Source organism: Neopsephotus bourkii, unplaced genomic scaffold (assembly GCF_033783945.1).
Source record: "Neopsephotus bourkii isolate Nb327-2 ecotype Australia unplaced genomic scaffold, CSIRO-AGI_Nbou_v1 NB_1067, whole genome shotgun sequence".
In the NCBI taxonomy this organism is placed as follows: Eukaryota; Metazoa; Chordata; class Aves; order Psittaciformes; family Psittacidae; genus Neopsephotus; species Neopsephotus bourkii.
The window spans coordinates 1,150,701-1,174,519 of NW_026901555.1; the positions used below are offsets into that span (position 1 = coordinate 1,150,701).

General features: G+C 42.0%; 2 protein-coding genes across 3 annotated transcripts in view; one reads left to right on the plus strand and one right to left on the minus strand.

Annotated features, from left to right (window-relative positions):
* The window catches only part of PAK3 (p21 (RAC1) activated kinase 3), a 171,611-nt gene extending 159,553 nt beyond the window's left edge, over nt 1-12,058 (minus strand). Inside the window, exon 1 of the mRNA XM_061361891.1 lies at nt 12,034-12,058. The gene's annotated coding sequence lies outside the window, so the exon portion shown is untranslated. The remainder of the gene's footprint in view (nt 1-12,033) is intronic.
* Nucleotides 1-17,713, plus strand: part of CHRDL1 (chordin like 1) — a 38,093-nt gene extending 20,380 nt beyond the window's left edge. Inside the window, exons 5-12 of one of the 2 annotated variants that reach the window (XM_061361894.1) lie at nt 5,541-5,683; nt 6,664-6,757; nt 7,355-7,422; nt 8,645-8,819; nt 12,077-12,271; nt 13,766-13,933; nt 15,060-15,149; nt 16,376-17,713. In XM_061361894.1, the coding sequence (XP_061217878.1) occupies nt 5,541-5,683; nt 6,664-6,757; nt 7,355-7,422; nt 8,645-8,819; nt 12,077-12,271; nt 13,766-13,933; nt 15,060-15,149; nt 16,376-16,506 (1,064 nt within the window). In that variant the 3' untranslated portion in view covers nt 16,507-17,713. Of the gene's footprint in view, nt 1-5,537; nt 5,684-6,663; nt 6,758-7,354; nt 7,423-8,644; nt 8,820-12,076; nt 12,272-13,765; nt 13,934-15,059; nt 15,150-16,375 lie in introns of both variants that reach the window. The other variant, XM_061361893.1, reaches the window with a different exon arrangement.
* Nucleotides 17,714-23,819: the final 6,106 nt, after the last annotated feature.

Genomic DNA, 23,819 nt, shown 5'->3' on the forward strand with positions numbered 1-23,819 from the left:
AATACTTTACTGCTCATCATGCCATAACTGTCCTGATTCTAAGGTTATTTTGGCAGTTAGTGTCCCAAAACTGTTTGTTAGCAACTGTATGAGCACCTCCTGCCTTTATCCAGAAGGATAGAGAAGAGATTCAGAGCAGCCCTGTGGAGAAGGACTTGGGGGTGCTGGTCGATGAGAAAATGAACATGAGCCGGCTTCAGTGTGCGCTTGCAGCCCAGAAAGCAACCGTATCCTGGGCTGCATCAAAAGGAGCGTGACCAGCAGGTCGAAGGAGGTGATCCTGCCCCTCTACTCTGCTCTCGTGAGACCTCACTTGGAGCATTGTGTGCAGTTCTGGTGTCCTCAACATAAAAAGGACATGGAACTGTTGGAACAAGTCCAGAGGAGGGCACGAGGATGATCAGGGGCTGGAGCACCTCCCATATGAAGACAGGCTGAGAAAGTTGGGGCTGTTCAGCCTGGAGAAGAGAAGGCTGCATGGAGACCTCAGAGCAGCCTTCTAGTATCTGAAGGGGGCCTATAGGGATGCTGGGGAGGGACTCTTCATTAGGGACTGTAGTGGTAGGACAAGGGGTAACGGGTTCAAACTGAAACAGGGGAAGTTTAGATTGGATATAAGGAGGAAATTCTTTCCTGTTAGGGTGGTGAGGCACTGGAATAGGTTGTACAGAGAGGTTGTGAATGCTTCATCCCTGGCAGTGTTCAAGGCTAGGTTGGACGAGGCTTTGGGTAATATGGTTTAGAGCGGGGTGTCCCTGCCCATGGCAGGAGGGTTGGAACTTGATGATCTTAAAGTCCTTTCCAACCCTAACTATTCTATGATTCTATGATCCAGTTGAAGACTTAATTGACTATATTAACGCCTGGATCCTAAAGCTCTTCCTAAAGTAAGTCACTTCACATTTCCCAAAGGCTGCTTTGCTCATACCCAGTTACTGCTTTTCATTCTCTTTGCACATATATACTTTCACAGAAGCTACCTGGTTTTACACATTAGGAGCTGCCCATGGAATTTGTCTAAGCTATTCCAGGGACTGGTTGCAGATAACTGATGCTCTTCTGCTACATAGGAAAGTAGGGGTAAAGCAGCTAAGAATAAAGCTTTTATAACACTTCAAGAAGGAACAGAGTTGTAACAAGAAAATGCTAAAAGATGGTGTTTCCCAAACTGTAATCCATGTGACCCAGCACCTGTTTGTCCCAGGAGACTGGAAAGCTCCCAAAACCAGAAAGCCCTGGTGAGTGCACATAGTATGGATGCCCTCAAACCTTGGTCCTTGGAAATGTCAAGTCACAGGCAGCTTCCCATGAAAAATGTGTGATCGGAGCAGCTTCCAGCTTCACAACATTTCTAATAAATGTCCATGGTTTATCAAATCAATACCTAACTCTGTCAGCCTGTCAGAAAAGCATTAATGCTGCACTTCACACTAAGTTAACATCCCTTCATGGCAAACTTTTGCTATACTGTTTCTTCACACCCCCTGTCAAATAGACTGTAGGAACTCGTGAACCACACCTGCATGCAGTTCTAGGTCACAGTGAGCCTTTCCATCAGGCTGTACTACAGATCTGAACTGATACAAATCTTGTTTTACAGATCAACAGTTCCTCCTATTACCACCATCCATCTTGAACAGTGTTCAAGCAAGTCCCTAGGCTAAATCCTGAAGGCAACCTTTCCATTGGCTTCTCCGAGGCTAGGATTTACCTTGTGTGTATGGCATGCCAGTGAAAAACAGCCTAGGTAGAGAGCAGAAGCTGGACAGAATCCCATGTTTGGAAGAGAGGAGTGCCTGGATATAAGAATTCAAGCATAGTTACCATAGTCTCCTTTTGCTTTTTAAAAAGCAATTATTTTGAAGCTGATCCATTTGTCAGCCAGTTCTGTTCTGCTGCCTGCTTGTAAAACCTGAAAGATTTCTTCAGCCAGGTTCAAGGTTTAAAGCTACTCACAGGATAAGTTCATATCAAGTCATGTGAAGCCTAACTTGCACATCTTATCCCCCTGCCATTACCTAATGTTAATGTTTGAAATAAATCAGTGCTATCCATATCGCTAACTCATGGTCTTATCTTGATGGCACTGAAATTTCAGGCAAATACAAGCATGGCCTGTCAACCTCTATACAGAAGTCTGAGCCCTCAGAGCATAAATGCCAAGCACAGAAAGAAAGATACTTCCTTTACAACTGATGCCATAACATCTTTACCCTCTCCGTTTTATACTGCTTCCACTGACACGCTGTGAATGCCACAAAGAAGAGCTCAGATTGAACCCAGTTAATTACAGGATTCACACAGATGGATTGCCTGGTGCTTTCCAGAGGCAGCTAATTAAAGCAATGTTAGTCAGCACCATTAAAATGCCAGCTAAAGCTTTGGGAACACTCTTGATTAGGAATCAAGGTTCACAAATACAGCTTTGAGCAAAGGAGTATATTTGCAGTTCATTAATTGCATTCTAACGTATCTTAACTAAGGCACAGGATAATGCATGCTGATAGCAACATTAATGCCAAGACTTTTGAAAGTTCAAACCTGGCACTTATTAAAACAATCTACAATGACTCTAATTTCACCTTCTACAGGAGAATATGATATCAGGAGAGAGTCTGAGCTCCTCTAATTAGCCATGATTTAAAGAGCACTAGAAAAGAAACCAAGGCAAGGCCTAGTTGTAGCAAGTCAGTCACACACTGGCAAAGACAGAGAAACTGCACCAGACAGAAGTTATATTTAGACATACAATATAAACAGAGCTTCCTTGCAGCTTCTGACAGAAGCTGTGTTTGCAGAGGATCCGTCATGATCTCCATATGCTGTTTCTGATATATGAATATATGTATTTTTTTTCAATAACAGTAATATGGTCTTGAGCTGAAAACTTCTTCTAAACCTTCTTTTATGAACCCAAATAGGCCCATTCATTTAATATACTAAAGGATAATCATATGCACAGGTATACGCAGCACAGGACCTTAACCACGGTCTTATTCCCTGTAATGAAACTGACTTTTCTTAGAATTATTTAATAAAATAAGATTTCAAAATAGTAATAGAATTTTATCCCAAATTCCAAAGATAGGCAGGTGTCCATGCATTTTGAGCTGCATTTCATGATCTAGCTGTTACAGGCCCAACTTCCACGATCGACTTAAAAGAAATATAGATGAAAACAACTACCTACTGCAACTTCCCACTGTCATTTTTCAAGCAATAAGAGTTTCACCATCCTCCTTCCCTTATATAAAAGCCACAGTTTAAAGGCATTTGGTGATTTCTTAATGAACTGAGCAATGTGGCATATACCAAGGTAAACCTGCAGTATTCTCTTCATTCAATGCTCTGAAGAGTCACAATGACTCATTCAGGTACTGGTCTCTGCAAATGTCAGACCACAAGCCAAACATTGCTTTAGGACTGGCATCCCACATGGGCACAGCCATGTTCTGCAGAGGCTGCATGAACAGGGCCTCGCATCCAGACAAGAACCACTGTATTCTCCTTCCGTTTACATTTCTTTCCAGTCTTGCTGCTCTTCCAGTTGCCCAGAGGGCAAGGAGGTAACTAAGGGTTTGGCAGTCTCTCTTTCTGCTTCCAATGAGGTGACTCTGCGAAAGCCCAAGACACTATGGTGACATAAGCACAGTCCTGAGAAGTGCCTCTTTATTCATGTTTTCCAGTATTTGGGCCTGATGGGACAGTCACTGAACTTGCCACTTGAACCTTTTGCCGATGCCTGTCAAAGGATATGTGTTGATGAGTGCACACACCCTGCCATCCACGAATGCATGTTACTAACAAACCATACAGCCAGCGCCACAAAGCACTGCATTCTTATGCCAAGCACAGGTGGTGTCAAAGCTCTGTACTAGTTGTAAGATTCTGGAAAAGTATCATTGATTGCACTGAAATAATGATGTATTTAGTGCTTCCAAAAGGAGGAGTGCAAATACCATGACTTTCTCTTGAAGAGAAATGAAATGTCAGGCATGGATGCCTAAGTGGCTAAATTCTCCTGCAATTCTCCTGCAGAACATTCTTTGCTGACCCACAGACTCTCAAATACTGTAGCACATGTATGTTCCACAGCCAGATTTGACATTCAGAATATTATTAGTATTTGACGGGCCCATGTAACTAAATATATGCTTTTATGGAAAACTGAATGTCAGTGTTTAATGCCAGTGCATGCCAGCAGAAAACTGCTCTTTCACTTGAGCTCCCAGCTGAAAAATGTGCATGCTGTCATGGCACAGTTCACACAAAATCTCCCCAGGTTTATCTGCTAGATAATGAAAGGGACTACAGCAAAACCTGAGTTTTCAGGTCAGGTTTCTTTTACATGAAAACCTAACCCCACTGAATGAAATTTCAGCTGCATTCCTAGAAATCTGCAGTGATTCAGGCTCCAGAGAACAAACACTCCACTGTTACTTCCATGGAGCTCTTGTTCAAAATATCTTTTCCCGTGCTGAGATGCTAAATTCATGTGAATGTAAATGTATAGTGCCAGATTCGCTGCCCAATAGGTGTCAAGTGACTTACATTGCATAGGTGAGGTATAATCCCTTTGCACAGTTTGTCAACTGCTAATAGTTAAACAATCTAGGGGATGTTTTAATACAAGGTATGGAAAGCTTTATGTCTTAGAAGAAAATTTAGCCCATGTGGTGCAGACCTTGATATGATCTTGAGTTGGAACAGGAAGTTTCAGGGTTGAATTGCCACTGCCATCTTGTGCACTTTGTCATATGCACTGAGTTCTGCAAACCAAATGCACTCATTTGCACACCTGACATTAAAATGCATATCAGAGAACAAACAGCTTTTGGGTGGCTTTTGAAGTCTGCCTTTGAAAGGTTTTGCCCATTTTGAAAACAGCAGCAATGAATTGTGAAAGCCACTAGGAACAAGCACTTGTGTAGTCCATGGTTTTGTCTTGACAGTTTCCTCACCAGGACCGTGCTCCTCCAGAAGGTTTGAGCCTGTGGATGGCATGGAATGATGCATGTCCTATGGCATATCCTGCTAACCTGCAATTAAGTCTTCTACAGGCTACAACTTCACAAATCATTAACAAAATGATACCAGTACTAAGAAGGGGAAAACAAGGACTGTGCTAGTGACAGTGGGATACTGTATACAGGACCTCATGCCCTCAACATCAAAGCATGAAAAAGCCATGTATAACAAGTGGGCACATAACTGCACCATTTATCCTAATACCTAGTGCTACAGCAGGCAGGGCAAGAGAAAATACAGCAGCACAAGACACACTGGATAAACAGCGCATTTGCAGCTGATCATCAGCATCCTAAGATAAACTGGGACAGTCAATTCAAAGTGTGAATTATTAACATGCAGCAAAACAGCAGCATGAGAATATCACTTACACTTCGTAGCATGACAAAACTTGTCCTTCCATAATAAAGAGAAATGAGGGAGAACGGAAGCTTTTCCTCCCCTGTATATGTGATATTGCCAGTTGTCAAGGATATCTGTATGAACTGTTCCTTTCCTGTTGTTTCCAGAAGACTCCCTGTTCTCAGTAAGCAGCAAAATCACTGGGAAATCCTGTGAATACAATGGCACCACCTACCATCATGGTGAAATGTTTGTGGCAGAGGGACTTTTCCAAAACAGGCAAGCAAACCAGTGTGCCCAGTGCAGCTGCTCAGTAAGTAACACGGCTCAACAGAGCCCTGCTCTGTGCTTCATTTCTCCTTTCTAGAAGACATGACACTGAAATACAAGCAATACACAGCAAAGGCTGGGAGCTGAGAATTAATGCTGAAACTCATAGTGTTCAGAGCCAGCCTGCAGTACCTGGTAAATGCCAGGCTACCTCTTACTCAAACACTGTGCACAAAGCTTACCCTGTCGAGCATCTGCCCTAAGTGAGCCTACAGTGCAGAGGCAGCAGGTAAAATACTGCTACTTGGCATAGATAGTACATCTCACTTCAACCCAACTGGAAAACGCAGTGCTAAGCCAATGCCTGAAACTGAATTCATCTGGACTGCACTGATAACTAGAGCCCCACAGGCTGGGAGTGGACAGCTCAGTCAAATGGCACTGGGGCACAGAGCCAAGATGTCACCAGTTCAAATCCTGTATGTTTGAACAGTAACCCAGGGACGACTCAGAGCCGGTGTCTGAACCAAAACATCCCTCTCAATCCAGCCGGCTCTTCTGTATTAAGTATTGGCAACTCTGACCTCCTCTGATCAAATCATCATATTCTACATTAACTACAAATTTAACAGGCCAAGCACTGAAAAGACTTCAAAACTTTTAGTTAATGCTGAGCTTTTCCTCCTCTTCTTTGGGAAAATGCAGCTGAAGGAGAGCAGGGGGAAGAATTTACACTGGGTGATTTGGTACCAACCATGTCAGGTACATTTTCAGCCTACAGTAATCGCAGTTGATCTCCCCACACACTTTCCTCTGCACTGTTTAAAGAAAGGGATCTTCCTCTGTGTGACAACAAATTCTAACAAAGCTATTCAGACATTTCATTGGGCTGATACTCTGCTTGTGCATACTCGAGTGGCATTTATGGAAACACACATACCGGATTTAAGCACATCCATAAAAAATGTACACAGTACCAGGCAAATCAATGACTCCTCCTAAATTCTTGTGTTCTGCTGGCAGGAAGGAAATGTGTACTGTGGGCTGAAGACTTGTCCCAGATTAACTTGCTCATTCCCAGTTTCCATTCCGGAGTCCTGCTGTCCAGTTTGCAGAGGTAAGTTCAAGCATAATGACAGAAGGACAGGCCCTGAATTTACTCTTTCCCCTGCCAGGACCATGTCTGTGCACCAGCACTGGCCCTCAGGACACAATCTGCAAGTTTCCCATGTACTTACAATCCGAAGCATGTTGGGAAATTAAACCACTGGGAAATGTCAGCAGGGGAACACTGCTACCTTTGTGTTCCTAAATTGAAACAAGAGGAGTATGCACTGATGATATAAAGTTGCATTCCCAGAAGGAGGTTAATCAAGGCTTCAAAAAGGTCTCTCACCTTTGCCTGAGATGACAATGGCAAATAGTTGCTGGAAGTCACCTTGCACACAGTGTCTTGTTAAGCCACATAAATCCGATAGTAAATCTTCATCCTGAGTTTGCATGGTGTTTGGGAAGAGATCTTCCTTTTGGTCTTTGCAGAATCTAGTACAATGAAGTCAGACTAAAGACTGACCCTTCTACACCCTGATGCTGCCTCCACTCTAAATGAATTCTTAAATTAATCCACGTTAAATGAATGAGACTTTTCCCCTGAGTATCTCCCAAGATGTAGCTCAGTTACCCCCTAACTGCTCCTGCTCTGCTTCACACACAGGAGATGGAGAATTATCATGGGAACATTCCGACGGGGATATCTTCCGGCAGCCGGCCAACAGGGAAGCTGTAAGTGTGACCTACAACTTAAAGACAGATTCTTGCTGTGCTTTGTGCATCAGTACATGGGGAAAGAATAGAAAAGGATGGTAACATGTCTACTGCTTCATCCTGGCCTCTCTGAATCTAGCCCAAAATAGGTTTCTTGCACTTCTGCAAATCCCTTAATAGACTCAGCCTTCAGGAATAATGCTGAATTATAAACCCCCATGAGCTCCTGCAGGCTCTGGATTTTGTCTTTGTTGTATATGCTCTATACAGAATAAAACTCTGCAGCATTTTGTTCACGATGCAGGCATCACTTTTAAATCATAATTGCAAAAACTTACTTCCCAGTTGGCATTTACACATGTATATATTTACTTTAGGTGCTTCATTGCCCGTGGGGCTAAGAGTATCCATTAACAGCTTACTTCTCAAGAGATGATTTTTGTAACAGCATTTGGAGATAATGTGAAGTGCTTTTAAGCATTAGGCGCATTACCTAAATACATGAACTAACAGGTCTTTGGACTAGTGAGAAGAATCATGCCTTGTAAAATAACTGCTGTAAAATACACTATTCTTTTATGCCCATGGGTATTTTGGAAAATAATTTTCTGAAAACAACCATTGGGTTTGTTCTAGAAAACACACTGCACATTACTATTACTGCTCCTACTGTTCTTTGCAAATAAAATGAGACTTCCCAGTCTGTAAGACAGATCCTTGCTCAGTCTGTGCAAGCCTAACACTGGCCTTGCATCAGAGTTCAAAGCTGCAAGCAAACAAAGCTGGACAGTCACTCTGGACGTGTCCTGCCTCTGGAGACCCAGTAGAAAGTAATTGTGATGAGGAAAACTAGACAGACTTATAATTCTTCTTATCTAATCTTAGCATAGACATTAGTAAAGTAGGCATCTAATTCTGAACATCATTTTTAACACATGGAGTGAAATAGGACTCCTGGGCTGTGATTCATCCCCTCATGATATAGAGTTCCACAACAGGTCAGGTTCTAAAACTGCCTCTCTGTCCATTGATTCAATTTAGGACTTCAGATGACCAACTTATATAAGACACCTACACTGACATATACAGTCTATGAGATGAGTTACAACCGCATATGTGTGAATGATATTTGATGATAGCAGCAACACTCATCTGTATTAAGCTTCTAGTGCAGCAGCTTTCCCCATGATCACTGGAATAAGACATTTACTTTTCTGCTGTCTTTCTGTCTCTTAAACAGAGACACTCATATCATCGCTCCCACTATGACCTGTCACCCAGCTCTGCAAGGCAGGTAGTCAACATTCCACGCTTTCCCAATGCCAGGAGTAACCGTGGAGTCCTCCCAGATCCCCAACAAGCTTCAGGAACAATAGTACAGATTGTCATCAACAACAAGCACAAGCACGGACGAGGTAAAGACTATTACTTTTTATGGTATTACTCTGGGTCAGGAACCTGTAGCCCAGAAAGAGTTCTCAAAATATACAGCAGGATATACAGTGGCAATTTGCACAGACCCAACACAAATCAGGAAGGCAGAAAGCAGTAAGCTATTAAGGATATGAAATCAGCTCTTGACTGAGACCAGTTGTGCCTCCAGACAGCAGTGCATTTCACTCTGCAAAGGCTTGTGTTGCTCCCTGAAATATCTCATAGGATTGGGCAGTGGCTACCAGGGAAGTGCGTACTTTGTGCCATACAGGACACCACAATACCTTCAGATTCATTAACTTGTTCACAAACTGACTTCCCAGCAGGAAATTATTTGTCCTATTTTCTTTACACCATCTCTTATTTTGTAACTTTACTGGCTGTAAGCAGTGTATGTTTGAACTGGCCCATAAATCGCAGACCATAAAGTTGTGCCATAGAATCAAGAGATTTTCTGCTTCCAAGGCTTAGCAAATTATTCTCAAGAAAGGCAGTTGCATGACTTCCCACCCATTAAGCTACTTGTCTGAGACAGTGGGATGCAAGGGGCTCTTTGCATCCTCCAAGACTAATACTAGAGGCAGAGTAGGTAATTAGCCTGTACTGGACGCCTGAGCTGTAAAGAGGCAAAATTAACCAAGATAATCAATCTCACTCTTAAGAATCCTTTAGTGCCTCCTGATAAGACAATATAGGACATATTACATTATGGGGACAGCAGACCTTTGAGCCCCTATGGCAAACCTCATCCAAACATGACTGAACCATATTCCCGCTGCATTACAAGGACAAAAATAGAGGGAAGATGTCAATTCAACAGTTAGCGGGACAGGAGGTTTTGTACAATAAAAAGGGTGGGATGCTCAGTTCCCACAGTGGTGCCCCTCAGCGAACAGAGGTCTGCAGGAACAGGCCTAAGAAACCATAAAAGAAATAGCTGTAAAAACACATGTTCAGAAGAGCATCTATCCACAAATACCAGTCAGTGTGCACTGAGAAACTACCCACAAAGAGTTAAAGGTCCTTGTATTAGGGCCAACTAATCTTTTAAGGTATTAACTAACAGAAGGAATGTTGGCCATAGGATCTTTATTATCCACCTGAACAAGCATGAAAAAACATTCAGATCATGCCAGTGTTTTACGCTGAGTCTAGGAGCAGGAATCTCTGTGCAGTGCAGTATCTTTGACGTGTAATTCACACATGAAGACATCATCAAAGCACTTTCTAACTGATTTGTTTTGGCAAATAAAGAGCATACAGATGAACAGCATATTTCTGGGTGCAGTATATAGGAACTGCCACAACTTCAGACACTCACTGCCTGGAAAGTGCCTGAGAAATGCCCAAGCTGGGAACAGAAATGCTGACCATGTATTTTCTTTTGTCCTTGTGCAATTAAGAAGTGTTTTATTAATTAATGCACATGCCCCTTGAGATGCATTTCAACAAGCTAATAAACACACAACGACTCTCCTGACAAGCCAATACTGTGCCGTTATATGGATACAGATTTATCATTCCAAACATGAAGAGCACTGAAGACAGGGCATCAGAGAATTAGAAGTTATTTGCCATATTCTGGCTTCTACTGGAAGCTTCATCTGCCACCTGAGATGTGCTAAAGAAACCCTAAACCAGAGAGAATACATATGGACACAATGTCAAAATCACCCTGTGAGGGTGAAATGATGAAACCTTTATGTCCATAAACGATCTGGAGAAGCTGGGGAAAAAATATCTACATCAGCAGAAATATAACTAATAATATAGTATTAAAGCATGTAAGAGGCCTGCTAAGCAGCTGAGTACTTACCAATTTTCTCAGTTATGTATTTTTCTTCCATGTTCTTAGTATACAGATAACACTTCTATTTGCTTTTATTTGAGAAACTAAACTGTTTCCTATCTCTAAACAAAGACATGTCTTAAGAAAGAGTTAAAAAGTAGCAAATTGTAAGCCAAATGATAGCATAACCCCATGAAAGACAATACATCGCAAGAAATACTCCTCATAAATCTCAGTAACTCAGTAAAGTTTAAGCCAGTTGGTCACATCTGTTACCAGTTAGATGTAAATTTCAGATTACAGATAAAAATTAAATTGCTTTTGAAAGTTACAGGCAAAATAGGAACACATTTTACAAATAAAAGCATTAATAGAAATGATGGCATATTAGAAGAATTGGAAATATTTACAACATATCCCAGCTTCACTTCAGTTGCTTTTAGAAATGAGGCAGTGCCCTTTCTTTCACCTTGTTAGGATTAGTTTGCATTTTTCTTTGTGTTTATAAAATATTGAAAAAGAAACAAGTAAGGTTTATAGGACAAATGCAAACATGGTGTAAAGTGATATAATTCCCATTAACTGCCGGGTGACCCAAACTGCCTTCCACCAAGCATGGATTTTTCCACTCTCCTGGTGTCAGCTGTATTTCTCTGTCTCTCAAGGGCACTGATGAATAAATATTCTGAGGTGCTTAGATGCTATTGGGATGAAATTTCAGTACCATATAAATCCTTTTATGTTAGTGTCTTCTTGTGATTCCAAAAGTGAAATCTCTATATACGTAAAGACACATATATTTCCATAAAGGATATATAACTTTATTTTGCAACATTCCCTTATGTTGGTCTGTGTGTTGTGTGGCAGGAACTCTCATGCAAAAGCAATGAAGGGTTGTATTAACTCATACTGCTGACAGCATGGCTCTCTCTACAGAAGCCATGTTGAGTTAATGGCTAGAAAAGCTGTACAGGTGACTCAGTATGAAATGTCATGATCCTGTCATCTGCAGATTCAATTCTAGAAGCCAGAACCAATGTGGCAGGCTGTGTCCTGTGTGGTGACTGAGATTAGGAGGGGAAGGAGGAATGAGCTTTGTAAGCAGGTTAATGATGCACAACTGAAATGTGTGCACTGGAGAGGAGCTACTCAAATACTTGATTCAGCCACTTTCACTGTTCTCCTCAAAATGGTGATGAACACTAGTGTCAGCAGGGGTGGAATCAAGGCAAAACTGCTCCGAAAAGGGTTGCAATAGGCCCAGACTCATTTAAAGCAGCAAAACTCAAAGTCAGCAACCAGAGAAATAGGCAAGAGACACTAACAAATGATGTATAGAGACCCTGCTTTAAACAAATGTGAATGAATCAAATGAATATTCATAGAGACATAGCCAAGGAATGTACCTTTTCCAGTTGTACTTTTTTTTCCTTTTCTCTTCTTTTGTAGTGTGTGTTTCAAATGGCAAAACGTATTCACATGGTGAATCTTGGCATCCTAATCTCCGAGCCTTCGGAATCGTAGAGTGTGTGTTGTGCACCTGCAACATCACCAAACAAGAATGTAAGAAAATTCACTGTCCAGAACAATATCCCTGCAAATACCCTCAGAAAGTAGAAGGAAAATGCTGTAAAGTCTGTCCAGGTAAAACAAAGTTGATCACAGACCACCTTTTTGCTGTGCATGTTAAGGGGCTTGGCTCAAGCCTTCTGGTCACAATAAGATCTGATGCAAACAGCGATAGCAGTGCCCACTGTTCTCATGTGTGTGCAAAGGTCTCAGTGTGAGACAGGCAGAGCTGCTGCTCCTCAAACAGGGGGCTTGCTGTGGAAGGCACATTTGTTCTGATCAGTCCCTGCCTTTCTTTCCAGTGGTAGCACAATTCCCTGATGCCCATTTCTGAAGAGACTATTACAGAGAGGTACACAGAAAGTCCATTATTGTCTAAAGACTCTCCCATCCTTCTTCCACTGCAGTGCCCACAGAATCTTCACATCATTTTTTCTAGCTTATAAATTTGCATGGGGATCATTATCCTTTCTGCTTGTTAAAATGTACCAGAAGGATTCAAAACTCCCAATTAGAAATTGGTTGCTGTCAACTTAATCCTTAAAATAAATACTAACTTATCATAGATTTCGCATTGTTTCTATGCTGCATTAATGACTGAACTTATGTAGACATTACTTACTAAAATCAGTGCTTACAACTTGTGAAAAATCTGCTAATATAAACCTGCTGATGGTCTACCAGCCACATTCCATATGACACAAGTGATAAAGGAGTGTCCAGTTCCCTTTGGTGCCTTTAAACTTTCCTCATTTGTATGGCTCATTTCTATGTTTGTTTAGTGATACACTGGATGGAAATGCTCTGAGGAAATGAGTTGTTCTGTCGTGTATAGAAATCCTTCAGAGAATGCACACTTCCCATTTTCTTTGCTTACTGGGGAAGAGCACAATGCAGTGGCAGGAGGCAGGCAGGAGATGTGTATCTAGATCTTTTGGATATTTGTGAATCATAGCTTTTAACTGGCTTATTTGCTATGAGAATGGTCAGCGAAACCTGGCTTTAATAGAAAACTTAACCACAAAAAGAAAGTTACTGTCTTTTTCTTTGTGATTCTATGTGCTGCTCTTTAAGAAAGCTGAACCTCTTCCTGCAGTCTGTCTGCTCTGTGTGGAGAAGTATTCATTGTCAGGTTTTCCCACAAACTGCAGTCTGAGTGTCTAAGTTGCATAATTTCTCTTATATTCCTGTCCAGCTCCCAGTTACCAACAGAACAATTACAATTCCTCCTTATGCTCTACGACTTTACCAGGTGAGCAGGAGATAACGTGCACTGTGGCTAGCACAGGCTTGCACTGGCCAAGCAGAACGCAAACCATGTAGGTTCTACCTGCCCTTTTCCTCAGCAAAACATTAATGTGGGTCTCTTCAGTTTTCATTTAGTTATTCGATTGCCTCTGAGACTTCCTCCATTATTTCAAATATGCTTGAAAAGTGGACAACAGGTCCAAAAATTGTGAGGAGTCTCACAGACCACGTGGTTTTACACAGCTCATTTCCTGCTTGTCAAGTAAGTTCTGGGGGACTTGATTATAACTGAGTTATGTGTTTTGGGCTTTTTTTAAACAGAAGAAGTACCAAGTCAAACCTTTGACAACAAAGATTACTTCTGTGGGAAGGAGACATTTCCCGTCTATGAATCCGTTTTCACAGAGGAAGGAGAAACCATCAGAAAAATTGCAGTAGAAACTGAAAAGCCATCTCAAATAGAAATACATGTGTGGACAATTAGAAAAGGTGAGCTAAGCAAGTTCTTTCTTTAAAGAGTGTATCATACTCCATTAATTTCCCAGGACAAGTTGAAGCATCCTGAGACTGTTCTGGCTATTCAGGATACTGCAGTTACAGCCACTTCCAACAACCTCAAGTTCTGCTGTACAAAACCCATTAATAACATAACAAAGCTTTAGCTGTGCAGACTCCTACCCTTCATTGGGAGCAAAAGCACAGTGACAAACAGGTTGTCAAAAATACCCTGTGTAATTTACTGCAAAGAAATGGATAGCAGGGTTCAAACCACGTGCCAAGAGGTTCTTATTTAGGATGGACCAAAAAGCTTTGCATTAAAATCAGTCTGCCTTATCTGATGCCTTAGTGATGGTCTAGAATATGGACAAAACCTGTATAAGGATGGAAGCAGCATCTTTTACTAGACTAACTGGTAATTAGAACAAAACCGAAAACCATTCAGAAGCCCAAATTCTGCAAATCCTGAACTTTTAGTACAATAAAAATTCCCTTCTGCCTCCTGCAGAGCCGGTCTACTTAATCTACTTGAAGCAGAAAGCATGTGATCCTCATAGGAAGCTCTCGTATAGACCTTTACATGGAAACAATACATCTCTAAAATGTACTTTAAAGCATAAAGCCAAACCCAAAGTGTGAGAGGAAAAGAAGTCAGATGATCAGATGGTTAATAACTGTGTGTTCTAGAAGCCACAAAGCCTTGTGATGATTTGACAGTGATGTTGCCTGCTAGCTCATCACAGGCAGAATGGTATCTGACTGCAAAATGATGCTGGTTTTCTCAAAGATGCTGGGATTTTGGCTTCTGCTGTCATCTTACATTTACTCATAATAAGGAGGGGTTCAGCTGTGTTGGAAAAGAACTGGCTAATGCTCACACCCCTCACAAACTCTCTGCAATCATAAATCCACAGAAGGATTTACAGAGGAGTAGCAAAAAAACAAGGGGGTGGCAAACAGAATAAAGAATAGGCTGAAAATCCATGTAATTGGTAAGGATTATTTCTCAAGAGCGGCTCAACATGGCAGTAATTCTACATATAGGCAGGACAACAACCCAGGTTTAGAACAACAGGCACACTTCCAGTAACATGCACTTCTCATGTCTTTGCTGAAGGCATTCTGCGTCACTTCTATGTTGAAAAAGTGTCCAAGAGAGAATTTGAAGAACTTCCTTACTTCAAGCAGATAACAAGGACAACCCCTAGTAAGTAAAATTCTGACCTCTTCATGTGTCTATTCTCCTATAAACATAGCCTCGAAAAACATTCTCTTTTACTCAACACAAACAGATGTACCAAATTTTCCTCCAGAACATGGCTCCAATGTTTGTAAGTTTAGATTTAAATAATGAAAATACAGCAATATAACATATAGGTACATACAGCAGTAATTCATGTTCATGCTGTCTTAGTCTCCTGTATTTTGTTAAAATATAAATAAGTTGCTTTCTGCCCATAATGCCAAAAGGCTGAAACATGACTGACATCAGCACAGCAGCACAATTTGGATTTAAGTAACAATTCAAGTTACCCCAATTTTTTTACAAAGTCATTCAGAAGGGAAAAAAATCAGAGATGTTTTAAAGAGTTCTCCAATATACATGTATGTTGTGTTTGAAGCAAGCCTGTCCTATGTTCTTAACAGTATCTTCATTATTAAAATCTGTTTATTGAAAGGACATGTAATGCTTTTGTCACTCTTGATTCAATTTCTCTCTTGTATTTTATCCAACTTGGGATATGACACCTAATTTGATAGCTGAATGAAGGCAGAGGCATTTTTAGTTCCCAGTGCTTTTGCATTACAAGTTGTCATTTTTGCTGAGGTCTCTAATCAGGTAAAGAAGTCTTTTTCCCAGGAATCATATACTCTTCATAATACAGGCTTAGTGAGAAGCAGACCCCTTTTCATGTAAAACGTTTCCTAATTTTTGCTGTCAGCCTTCCATAAGCTTGTCATTGTTGTCTATACCACCACAGTATTGTAGTTACCAGGACAACGGGCACTCCTATTCACATTACAAAAAAGTATACAGAAATATGAATATCCAGTAAACATAGTCTGCATTACACACGGGTAGGCAGAATTCACACAGTGCATAAAACACTTGGACTTGCTGCTTCCCAACTTCCAAATATTTTGGTTTATCTTCAGAGTTAAATCCTCACATCACTCTGTCATAAAGCAGAGTATCAAACATCCTAAAGAGTTGAATAAATAGATCAACTTAAGGCACTATTTGTTTATTATTTTTAACAAAGTTATTTTGCATGGAATATTGTAAGATACTTTGAATATTTTCCTTGGGAGGACTGGACATTCTCTCTTTGACCACTGTGAATCAGCTGGTCTGCAGAGTGCTTGTAAATGTCTTCGAAGATCCCCGTGCCCTTTTCTAAGTATCTGTCTCCTTTGTGTTTTTCTTTTCAGGCCAGTGGAAAATATTTAGTGAGGGAGAAGCTCAAATCAGCCAAATGTGTGAAAACAGAGTGTGCAGGACTGAGCTCGAGGATCTGGTAAAGGTTTTGTACCTTGAGAAGTCTGAAAAGGGTCACTGTTAAGGGAGACAGCACTGGAGGGAAAAACACAAGAAAACTTATGAAAACTTGGGATCTGCAGCTGGACTGCAGGCTTATTTTGCTTAAGTCAACAGTTGCCCTAAAAACCAAAACTATAATGCAGTAATTATTCACATCATGCACAGCAAATTTGCTGCTTTATGTGTAGTGGTCTGTGTCAACCGTTTAAATATCTCCTCCAAAAGACTAGGAGGCTCTGTGTTACTGGTGGGGGAAGGAGAAAGAGAGACTGTACTCTCCCGGAGTTGCATTTCTTTACAAGTTAAAAAGAGAAAACAGAACATTTTTATTATTATTATTATTTGGCAACTTATTCAAACTAATGAAAAGAAAGACACCTAATAAATGTGCAGGAGCTATGGAGAGCAGTATTGCCTGTGCTGAATTTATACCATTTCTGGTGTTGAAATGACTCATGGATTCTTTTAGTAGTGGAGAAAAATACAAGTGATACAATACTTGCGTTGGAGACATAAAAAACCCAGATTTAAACTAACAAACTCCTAAGCAACCTGCCTTTGGGATGATGTCTTGTAGTTGAGCAGAGTCAGTCCATAAACTGAACAGCAGGTGTTAGTGGCAATCACTGTATTTTTGTAGCAATTTGAGCAAATGTTCACTTTTAAGTGGTTTTCACTGTTTCCTCCACCTACTTCTCTATAAAAATGTGAAGTGTCAGCTCCCTATCACAGCCCTAACAACTTCATTCTTCTGGGCCCTATTAACACACAGGCTTGGCTGATAAACTGCCTTCTAAAGTGACATGGCAGAAGGTGGTGAAGTACTTGGAGTACTTTCAAAACACCTAGCAGGTTAAACCTCCCGATTAGTATATCCTTCAAAGTTTCCACAGTGCTTAATTTATTGGTTCTGATCTGCTACAGACTGAATCTGCTGCATTTAGCCAGGGGTGACCTCTATTCTCACACACTTCAAGGACAGCTTTTTCCCATGACAAACACCAAACAGCTACAGCAGCCCTTCGGAACACAGCAGCTCTGTGGAGACTCTTACCTTTGTGAAAAACAAATCTGTTTAATGCAGCGTAGCATGCCTGCAGTGCGTGTAAGAAAGGTGCCTCTCATCTGCACTGCCTCGTGTCTGCCATGCTGAGAAGCAAGTGAGTCTGCCTGCTTGTGCTCCCATTTTCTACCCCACAAGCAGATGGGAATACTGCTGTTCAAGCACACACTAGGAAACAAAGCTTTATGGAAATGGTCTGACCCAGGGCCTGGGTCTTCACAGGGAATGAAATCAACAGTGACGGCAAGGATTTTGAGGTTTGTCACCCTGCCAGTGCCAGCACCCAGGGTGTACCCACATCCAAAGGGATGAAGGTGTGGGACAGCCCCTTTCAGGCACAGCTGCCCCATCCTGAGGGGATCCCTGTCTCAAGCAGCAAAGCCCAGCAACCTCCCTCTGCAGTGCAGGCCTGCAGCTAACGCAGGGCTTCCCAGCAAGGAGCAGGTGAGGAGAACAGACATGAAGGGGAAGGAAAAGCTGAAGGGAATGAGGAGATATGTGGTGATCTCAGTTCCTTAGCAATCCTGCCTGTATATAACTACCCCAATGTCCCTAGGCCTGGGCAGAACAGATGATATTTAGGAATACTTTCCTCCCTACCAAGCACTCAACATAACAGGAAGGTAACACTGCAGAATAGGAAAACACTAAAAAAGGAGCTCCAACAGCAAATGCATGGATTGCAAGAACGAAACACTCTCACCTGGTATCAGTGGGGAGTCTCTTGCCAAGCCTCCATGGGCTGCAGGGAGATCCTCCAAGGTGCCTCCATGGCCACCGGGGACTCTCAGCTCCCTCTTCCTGCCCAGCCTCGGTGTTCCGAGGCTGTTCATCACACTCTCCCCTCACTGCCCAGCAGCGCTCTGCCCTTCCCTAAATCCACCTCCGTGCGGCTCCTCCAGCCCCGCTGTGGGGCCGCTGGAACCGGCGGGAACCGGCCGGCTCCGGTCCGGGGCAGCCCCCTAGCTCCCCCAGCGGGGCCCGGCAGCCTCACTCCACAGGCTGAGCTGGCACCCGCCATTGCCAGTGCTGTATCAATGTGTTAAAAGGAGAGCTAAGTGAACTGCCCCACCACCTTCCACCGGACCCCATGGAGCCTCCGCCTCCATAAATCCTGTCCTGCTCTTTGAAAGGGGTGCAGTGTATCCTGACTGACATCCTGAGACCTCGCAGTGCCAGAGGCTGCTGCAGTGTAACTGTTTGGCACCAGCAGCACCGACTGCACGTTTCATCTACATGGGTTAAAATGTGCTGCAGAAGTGTAAAATTTCATTATAAATATTCTAGTAAGTCATGAGTGAACCTGATCATTGCTTTGGGAAGACACTGTGAGGAAGAGGTTCTAAGGAACTGTAGCAGTCTGGTGGGAAGGCCAGCAGTTGGTTTCTCACCTCACGGGCATCGTCTGTAGCAGCAGCTGGTGAAAAAACACGAAGTGGGAATGTACAGTGTTTGTATTTTCTTTCTTTTAAGAAGAAGGCAACCTGCTTTTTGTACGTGTGACAGGGCAGGCAGAATGCAGGTTGTGTATTTATTTTATAATAAACATGCGTTTAGGAAAAGCAGGAAAAAAAACAACCCATAAGCATCATTTAGTAAAATGCAGTGTTGCATTTTTCCAGTTTCTGGTCACTTAAGACAACAAAATACACAGTGTCATGTTTTTCATTCTCTTCACGGGATGTATGTCTGTTACAGTACTTATTTATGTACTTGTTGCATCACTTTGGCCTGGTTTGATAAATTAATAAACCCTGAAGTTGATAATAAAAGGAGATGGTTTGTGTATGAAGTTGTTTGGTTGAGATGTTTGGTTTCGGTTCCCCGTTTGCAGCCCCACTGCTGCTACCTCAGAGAAAGCTTGAACCCACGTGCCTGGCTGGGTTCGGGTCCTGTGCTATCAGGTCCTGAGCTATGAAGAGTCAGATTCAACACTCTGGAGGGCTGGACAGGGTGAGAAGTAAGGCTTCCGCACTCACCAGCATCCTTCACACTTCAGGTGTGAGCTGAACACATGGACTTCAGCAGTGCACCTAAGGCACCAGTTTATCAAACCCCAAAGAGATGTTTGTAGGCTATGAGCAGTTCTGACTTACTGCCATCTACAAGCAGGCCTGAGGAGCTCCATAGAGTGCTCACATGGGAGTCCCAGCAGAACTGTGTGGCCCTCCACAGCCAAATTTGCTTCAATGAATTAAAATACTGCAATATGTTGCAGTGCTTAATCCATGGGGGAAGAACATTGCTCCCATCTCAGTGAGTTTCAGACCAAGACAGTAAAAACTGGCTGTAACTCAGCAGGGTCCACCCTGAGCCCTGACAATCAGACACCTAAAGCCTCCTGCAGCACAGCTGTGTCCTCAGTGCTGCCATAGTTCATTCTTTCAGGTCTTCTCTCAGGAACCAACTTTGACACTCACCTGATCTAAACTGAAATCTACAGAAATTATCACACCCTGGGTAACTCAGACAAATCAGAAGGATGCGCGGGATGCTCAGACTATCATCTTATTTAAATTGTTTAATCTCAAGAGCCACGACTTGTTTAGCAATAGGATGTTGGGGAGACGGCATAGGACCTGCAATAGACAGATTTTCTGCTCAGACTTATTTGACCTTTGGGAAATAGCCAGTTTAATTCAGCTTTTACCTACCCAGGATGATGAATTGTGAAAATCAAAGCACTGACATCTCTAGATGGAAGCCAACTAAAGAAGAAACTGAGCATTGACAACTGAGGGAAGAGTACAGGATATACATACTCTGGGCAATACATACTCTGAAGCTCAAAATAATTGGGAAAATGATGATGGAATGAATCTGTGCTAATGACTAAAAAGAGATGGTCTTTAGAAACATAAGAGTGTAAAGCATTAACTCACACACAGCTAACAGTGTAACTAAAATGGAGAGTATCAGCCTTGGGAAAGATGAGTGTTCAAAGTGGTTCCACAGTAAATCACTCTGAATCAATAAGTACATCAAATGTGAAATTCAAGATGTCTCTGGAAATTCTTCATTACATCAGTTTGCTGTTATTCCATCACAACCTGCATGTTTGTCTTAGCCACCTTTTTATTTTAGCAAGACATCTGTTACAAAAACCCCTTCCATGGGGACATACCCTAGGCATGCAAACCTGCTCTGCTCTGCTCCCCTCCTGAAAGAGCCCCCTTCTCCAAGCCAAACTATACAAGGAGCATTAGACTTCCTAGTAGTTGCAGACTGAAAGTCACAAACAGTCAGGGTTGCACAGCCACATCCCCAGTGAATGTATTCTCTTGATTTCATAACATCCGAATGCTTTTTAGCAGCACATTAAATCTTGTTTCTCACTTCACTCGTATTCCCCTCTCAAGTACCACAGATCTTCTCTGCCTCCACGTGACTCCACAGGCCAGGAGGGGCTGGATACTCAGGACGAGAGCCCTACTCACTGCTGGATAGGGCTCCTATTTTCTGCTGAAATGACTTTTAAATTATACCTACACAACTACAAAAGGAGAATGTGTCAGCCTGACACTCTCATCTTCATACACTCTCCATTTAAAAAAAAAAAGGTCAAACCATTTCACAATTTGGATGATGAATACATACAAAATAATTGATAGCACATGAAGTATTTGCGTAATATTGGTGTGCTCTGGTGCCTATTGTGTTATCCATCGAAGATAAAAGCCAAGATTTTTGAGATTTATTGTGGGAGGGGTGAAAATTGACAAAGTTAATCCTCATCTCCATTTACTGCTTTTGTTTGGGGTTTGAAAAATGTCTTCATCTTCTGATCTGAGGTTTTGGACTGGTTCACTTCTTGGGTAAAGTATGTCTGCAACTACATGAGTATATGAGTATGAACCCACAACCCTGCCCTTCTCACATAACACCAACCCAACTGTGAGCAAGAATGCAAAGCATCCAAAGCAAAAACAAATAATTGATTTGAACCCGGCAAAACAGTTTTTAACGTAGTCACACTGGATGACAGTTCAGCGTGGTCAGAAAAGACAGCGAGCCCGGTCTCATTACAACTCCAAGTAAAAACTCCCCATCTATCCTCCCATGACCTAAGCTCAAAAGACAAAGATAGGACATTACATTAAGTCTGAAGTGTAGCTAACCAAGGTCAGTTCTGTCTCCTACAGATTTACTTCTGTTTCTATCTTGTTTATTGGTTTGTTTCAGGATCACAGCACCACAAAATCAGGTGTCTTACTAATAAATTAAAACTGAAGTAAATTCCCACTGAATTAAACGGCTAAATTCCCAATCCCTTAAAAAGGTCCCTGAGGAACTCATACTGACATACTACTGGAATTAAACACACTTTAGTGTGCCCTAGTGTTTAGTGTGTTCTAAAGGTACACTTTACACTTTCCGCAGACAGGCTCCCAGCTACTTTATGTTCTTTAGCCAGCACTGTTACTCCAGCCTGTGCTTCCCCATCTCTGTTCTCCCCTCTGCCAATAGCTAGGATGGGACAATGAATCTAAGTCCTAATTTTAGAGGCATAAGTAGGAGTCAAATGATGCTTAAGGTTTATCTACTGGGATATTTTTGTTCCACATCTCTAAATGAGAACATTCAGACTTTCCCTGTTAAAACACCTAGCTTCAAATTAATACAGAATCATAGAATCATAGAATAGTTAGGGTTGGAAAGGACCTTAAGATCAGGCAGTTCCAACCCCTGCCATGGGCAGGGACACCTCGCACTAAACCATATTACTCAGGGCCTCGTCCAAACTAGCCTTGAACACTGCCAGGGATGGAGCATTCACAACCTCCTTGGGCAACCCATTCCAGTGCCTCACCACCCTCACAGTAAAGAATTTCCTCCTTATATCCAATCTAAACTTCCCCTCTTTAAGTTTTAACCCATTACCCCTTGTCCTATCACTACACTCCCTAATGAAGAGTCCCTCCCCAGCACCCCTATAGGCCCCCTTCAGATACTGGAAGGCTGCTATGAGGTCTCCACGCAGCCTTCTCTTCTCCAGGCTGAACAGCCCCAACTTTCTCAGCCTATCTTCATACAGGAGCTGCTCCAGTCCCTGATCATCCTCATGGCCTCCTTTGGACTTGTTCCAACAGTTCCATGTCCTTTTTATGTTGAGGACACCAGAACTGCACACAGTGCTCCAAGTGAGGTCTCACAAGGGCAGAGTAGAGGGGCAGGATCACCTCCTTCGCCCTGCTGGTCACGCTCCTTTTGATGCAGCCCAGGATACGGTTGCTTTCTGGGCTGCAAGCTCTCATTGCCAGCTCATGAGCATCGACCAGAACCCCCAATTCCTTCTCCACAGGGTATTTATTTTAATTTCTTTTTATTCCATGTACTCCAGCGTTGCGCAGCATGGCCAGGCTGCGTGCTGGTAAATTGTGCTGTTTGAGGTAGCTGCAGCTCAATAAAGACTGAAAAGTTGCTATATAAATTTTTTGTGGTATACTCAGGTTGGAATGGCAAAGCTGTAGAAGTATCAAACAAGTGAGCTCTTGGGCCAGTTCTTTCATAAATGAATTGAAAAGACATTATGTAGGAGTATTTATAGTTGTGGCTGCGTAACTATCTCATAAACTAACAGAGAGCAGTCACCAACTAATCAATCTTCACAAACTACTTCCTAGAAATAGGAAGATTTGATTATAAATACCGTTATTCAGTTAGCAAATATTACTGTTAGAGAAGCCTGTACAGCTCCAAATGATGATATGTTCCAGAAAGCTGTGTTTTGCTGAGATCATGTTTTCAATTCTGTGCTATTAGAAAATATTTTCTTGCTTGCAATGCCATATTCTATATTCACACAAGCAAAGACTCATGAACTCTCTGGGTTTAGATCTAGCCAGACAGTGGCATTCTTTCAAGAACAGTCCAATGATAGCACTGAAAACGTTAGAGGATGTTTACAATCAGAACTGATTACCCACAAAGTTTAACTTTGCCATTTATATTAATGCAAACCACTTGTAAACTCATGCAACCAAATCCTACCGGTAGCACTTCTCACTCCCTTCACACTATGTAACTTACTATAACCAAATCTAATCTTTAAAAAAAAAAAAAAAAAAAAAAAAAAAAGAAAGAAAAATGAAAAGTTATTTTGAGCTTCAGCAAATGTGCTAAATTTCTGGAAATAAAAGCCCTGCTGCTCTTTTGTGTGAAGGGCTCAGTTCATAAATCATGGATTGTTTTCACAACTGAGAGAGGAAAATGAGAACACTCAGCCTGGATTCTCTGTGATTTTGCAATCATAAGTAACTGAAAGATTCAAT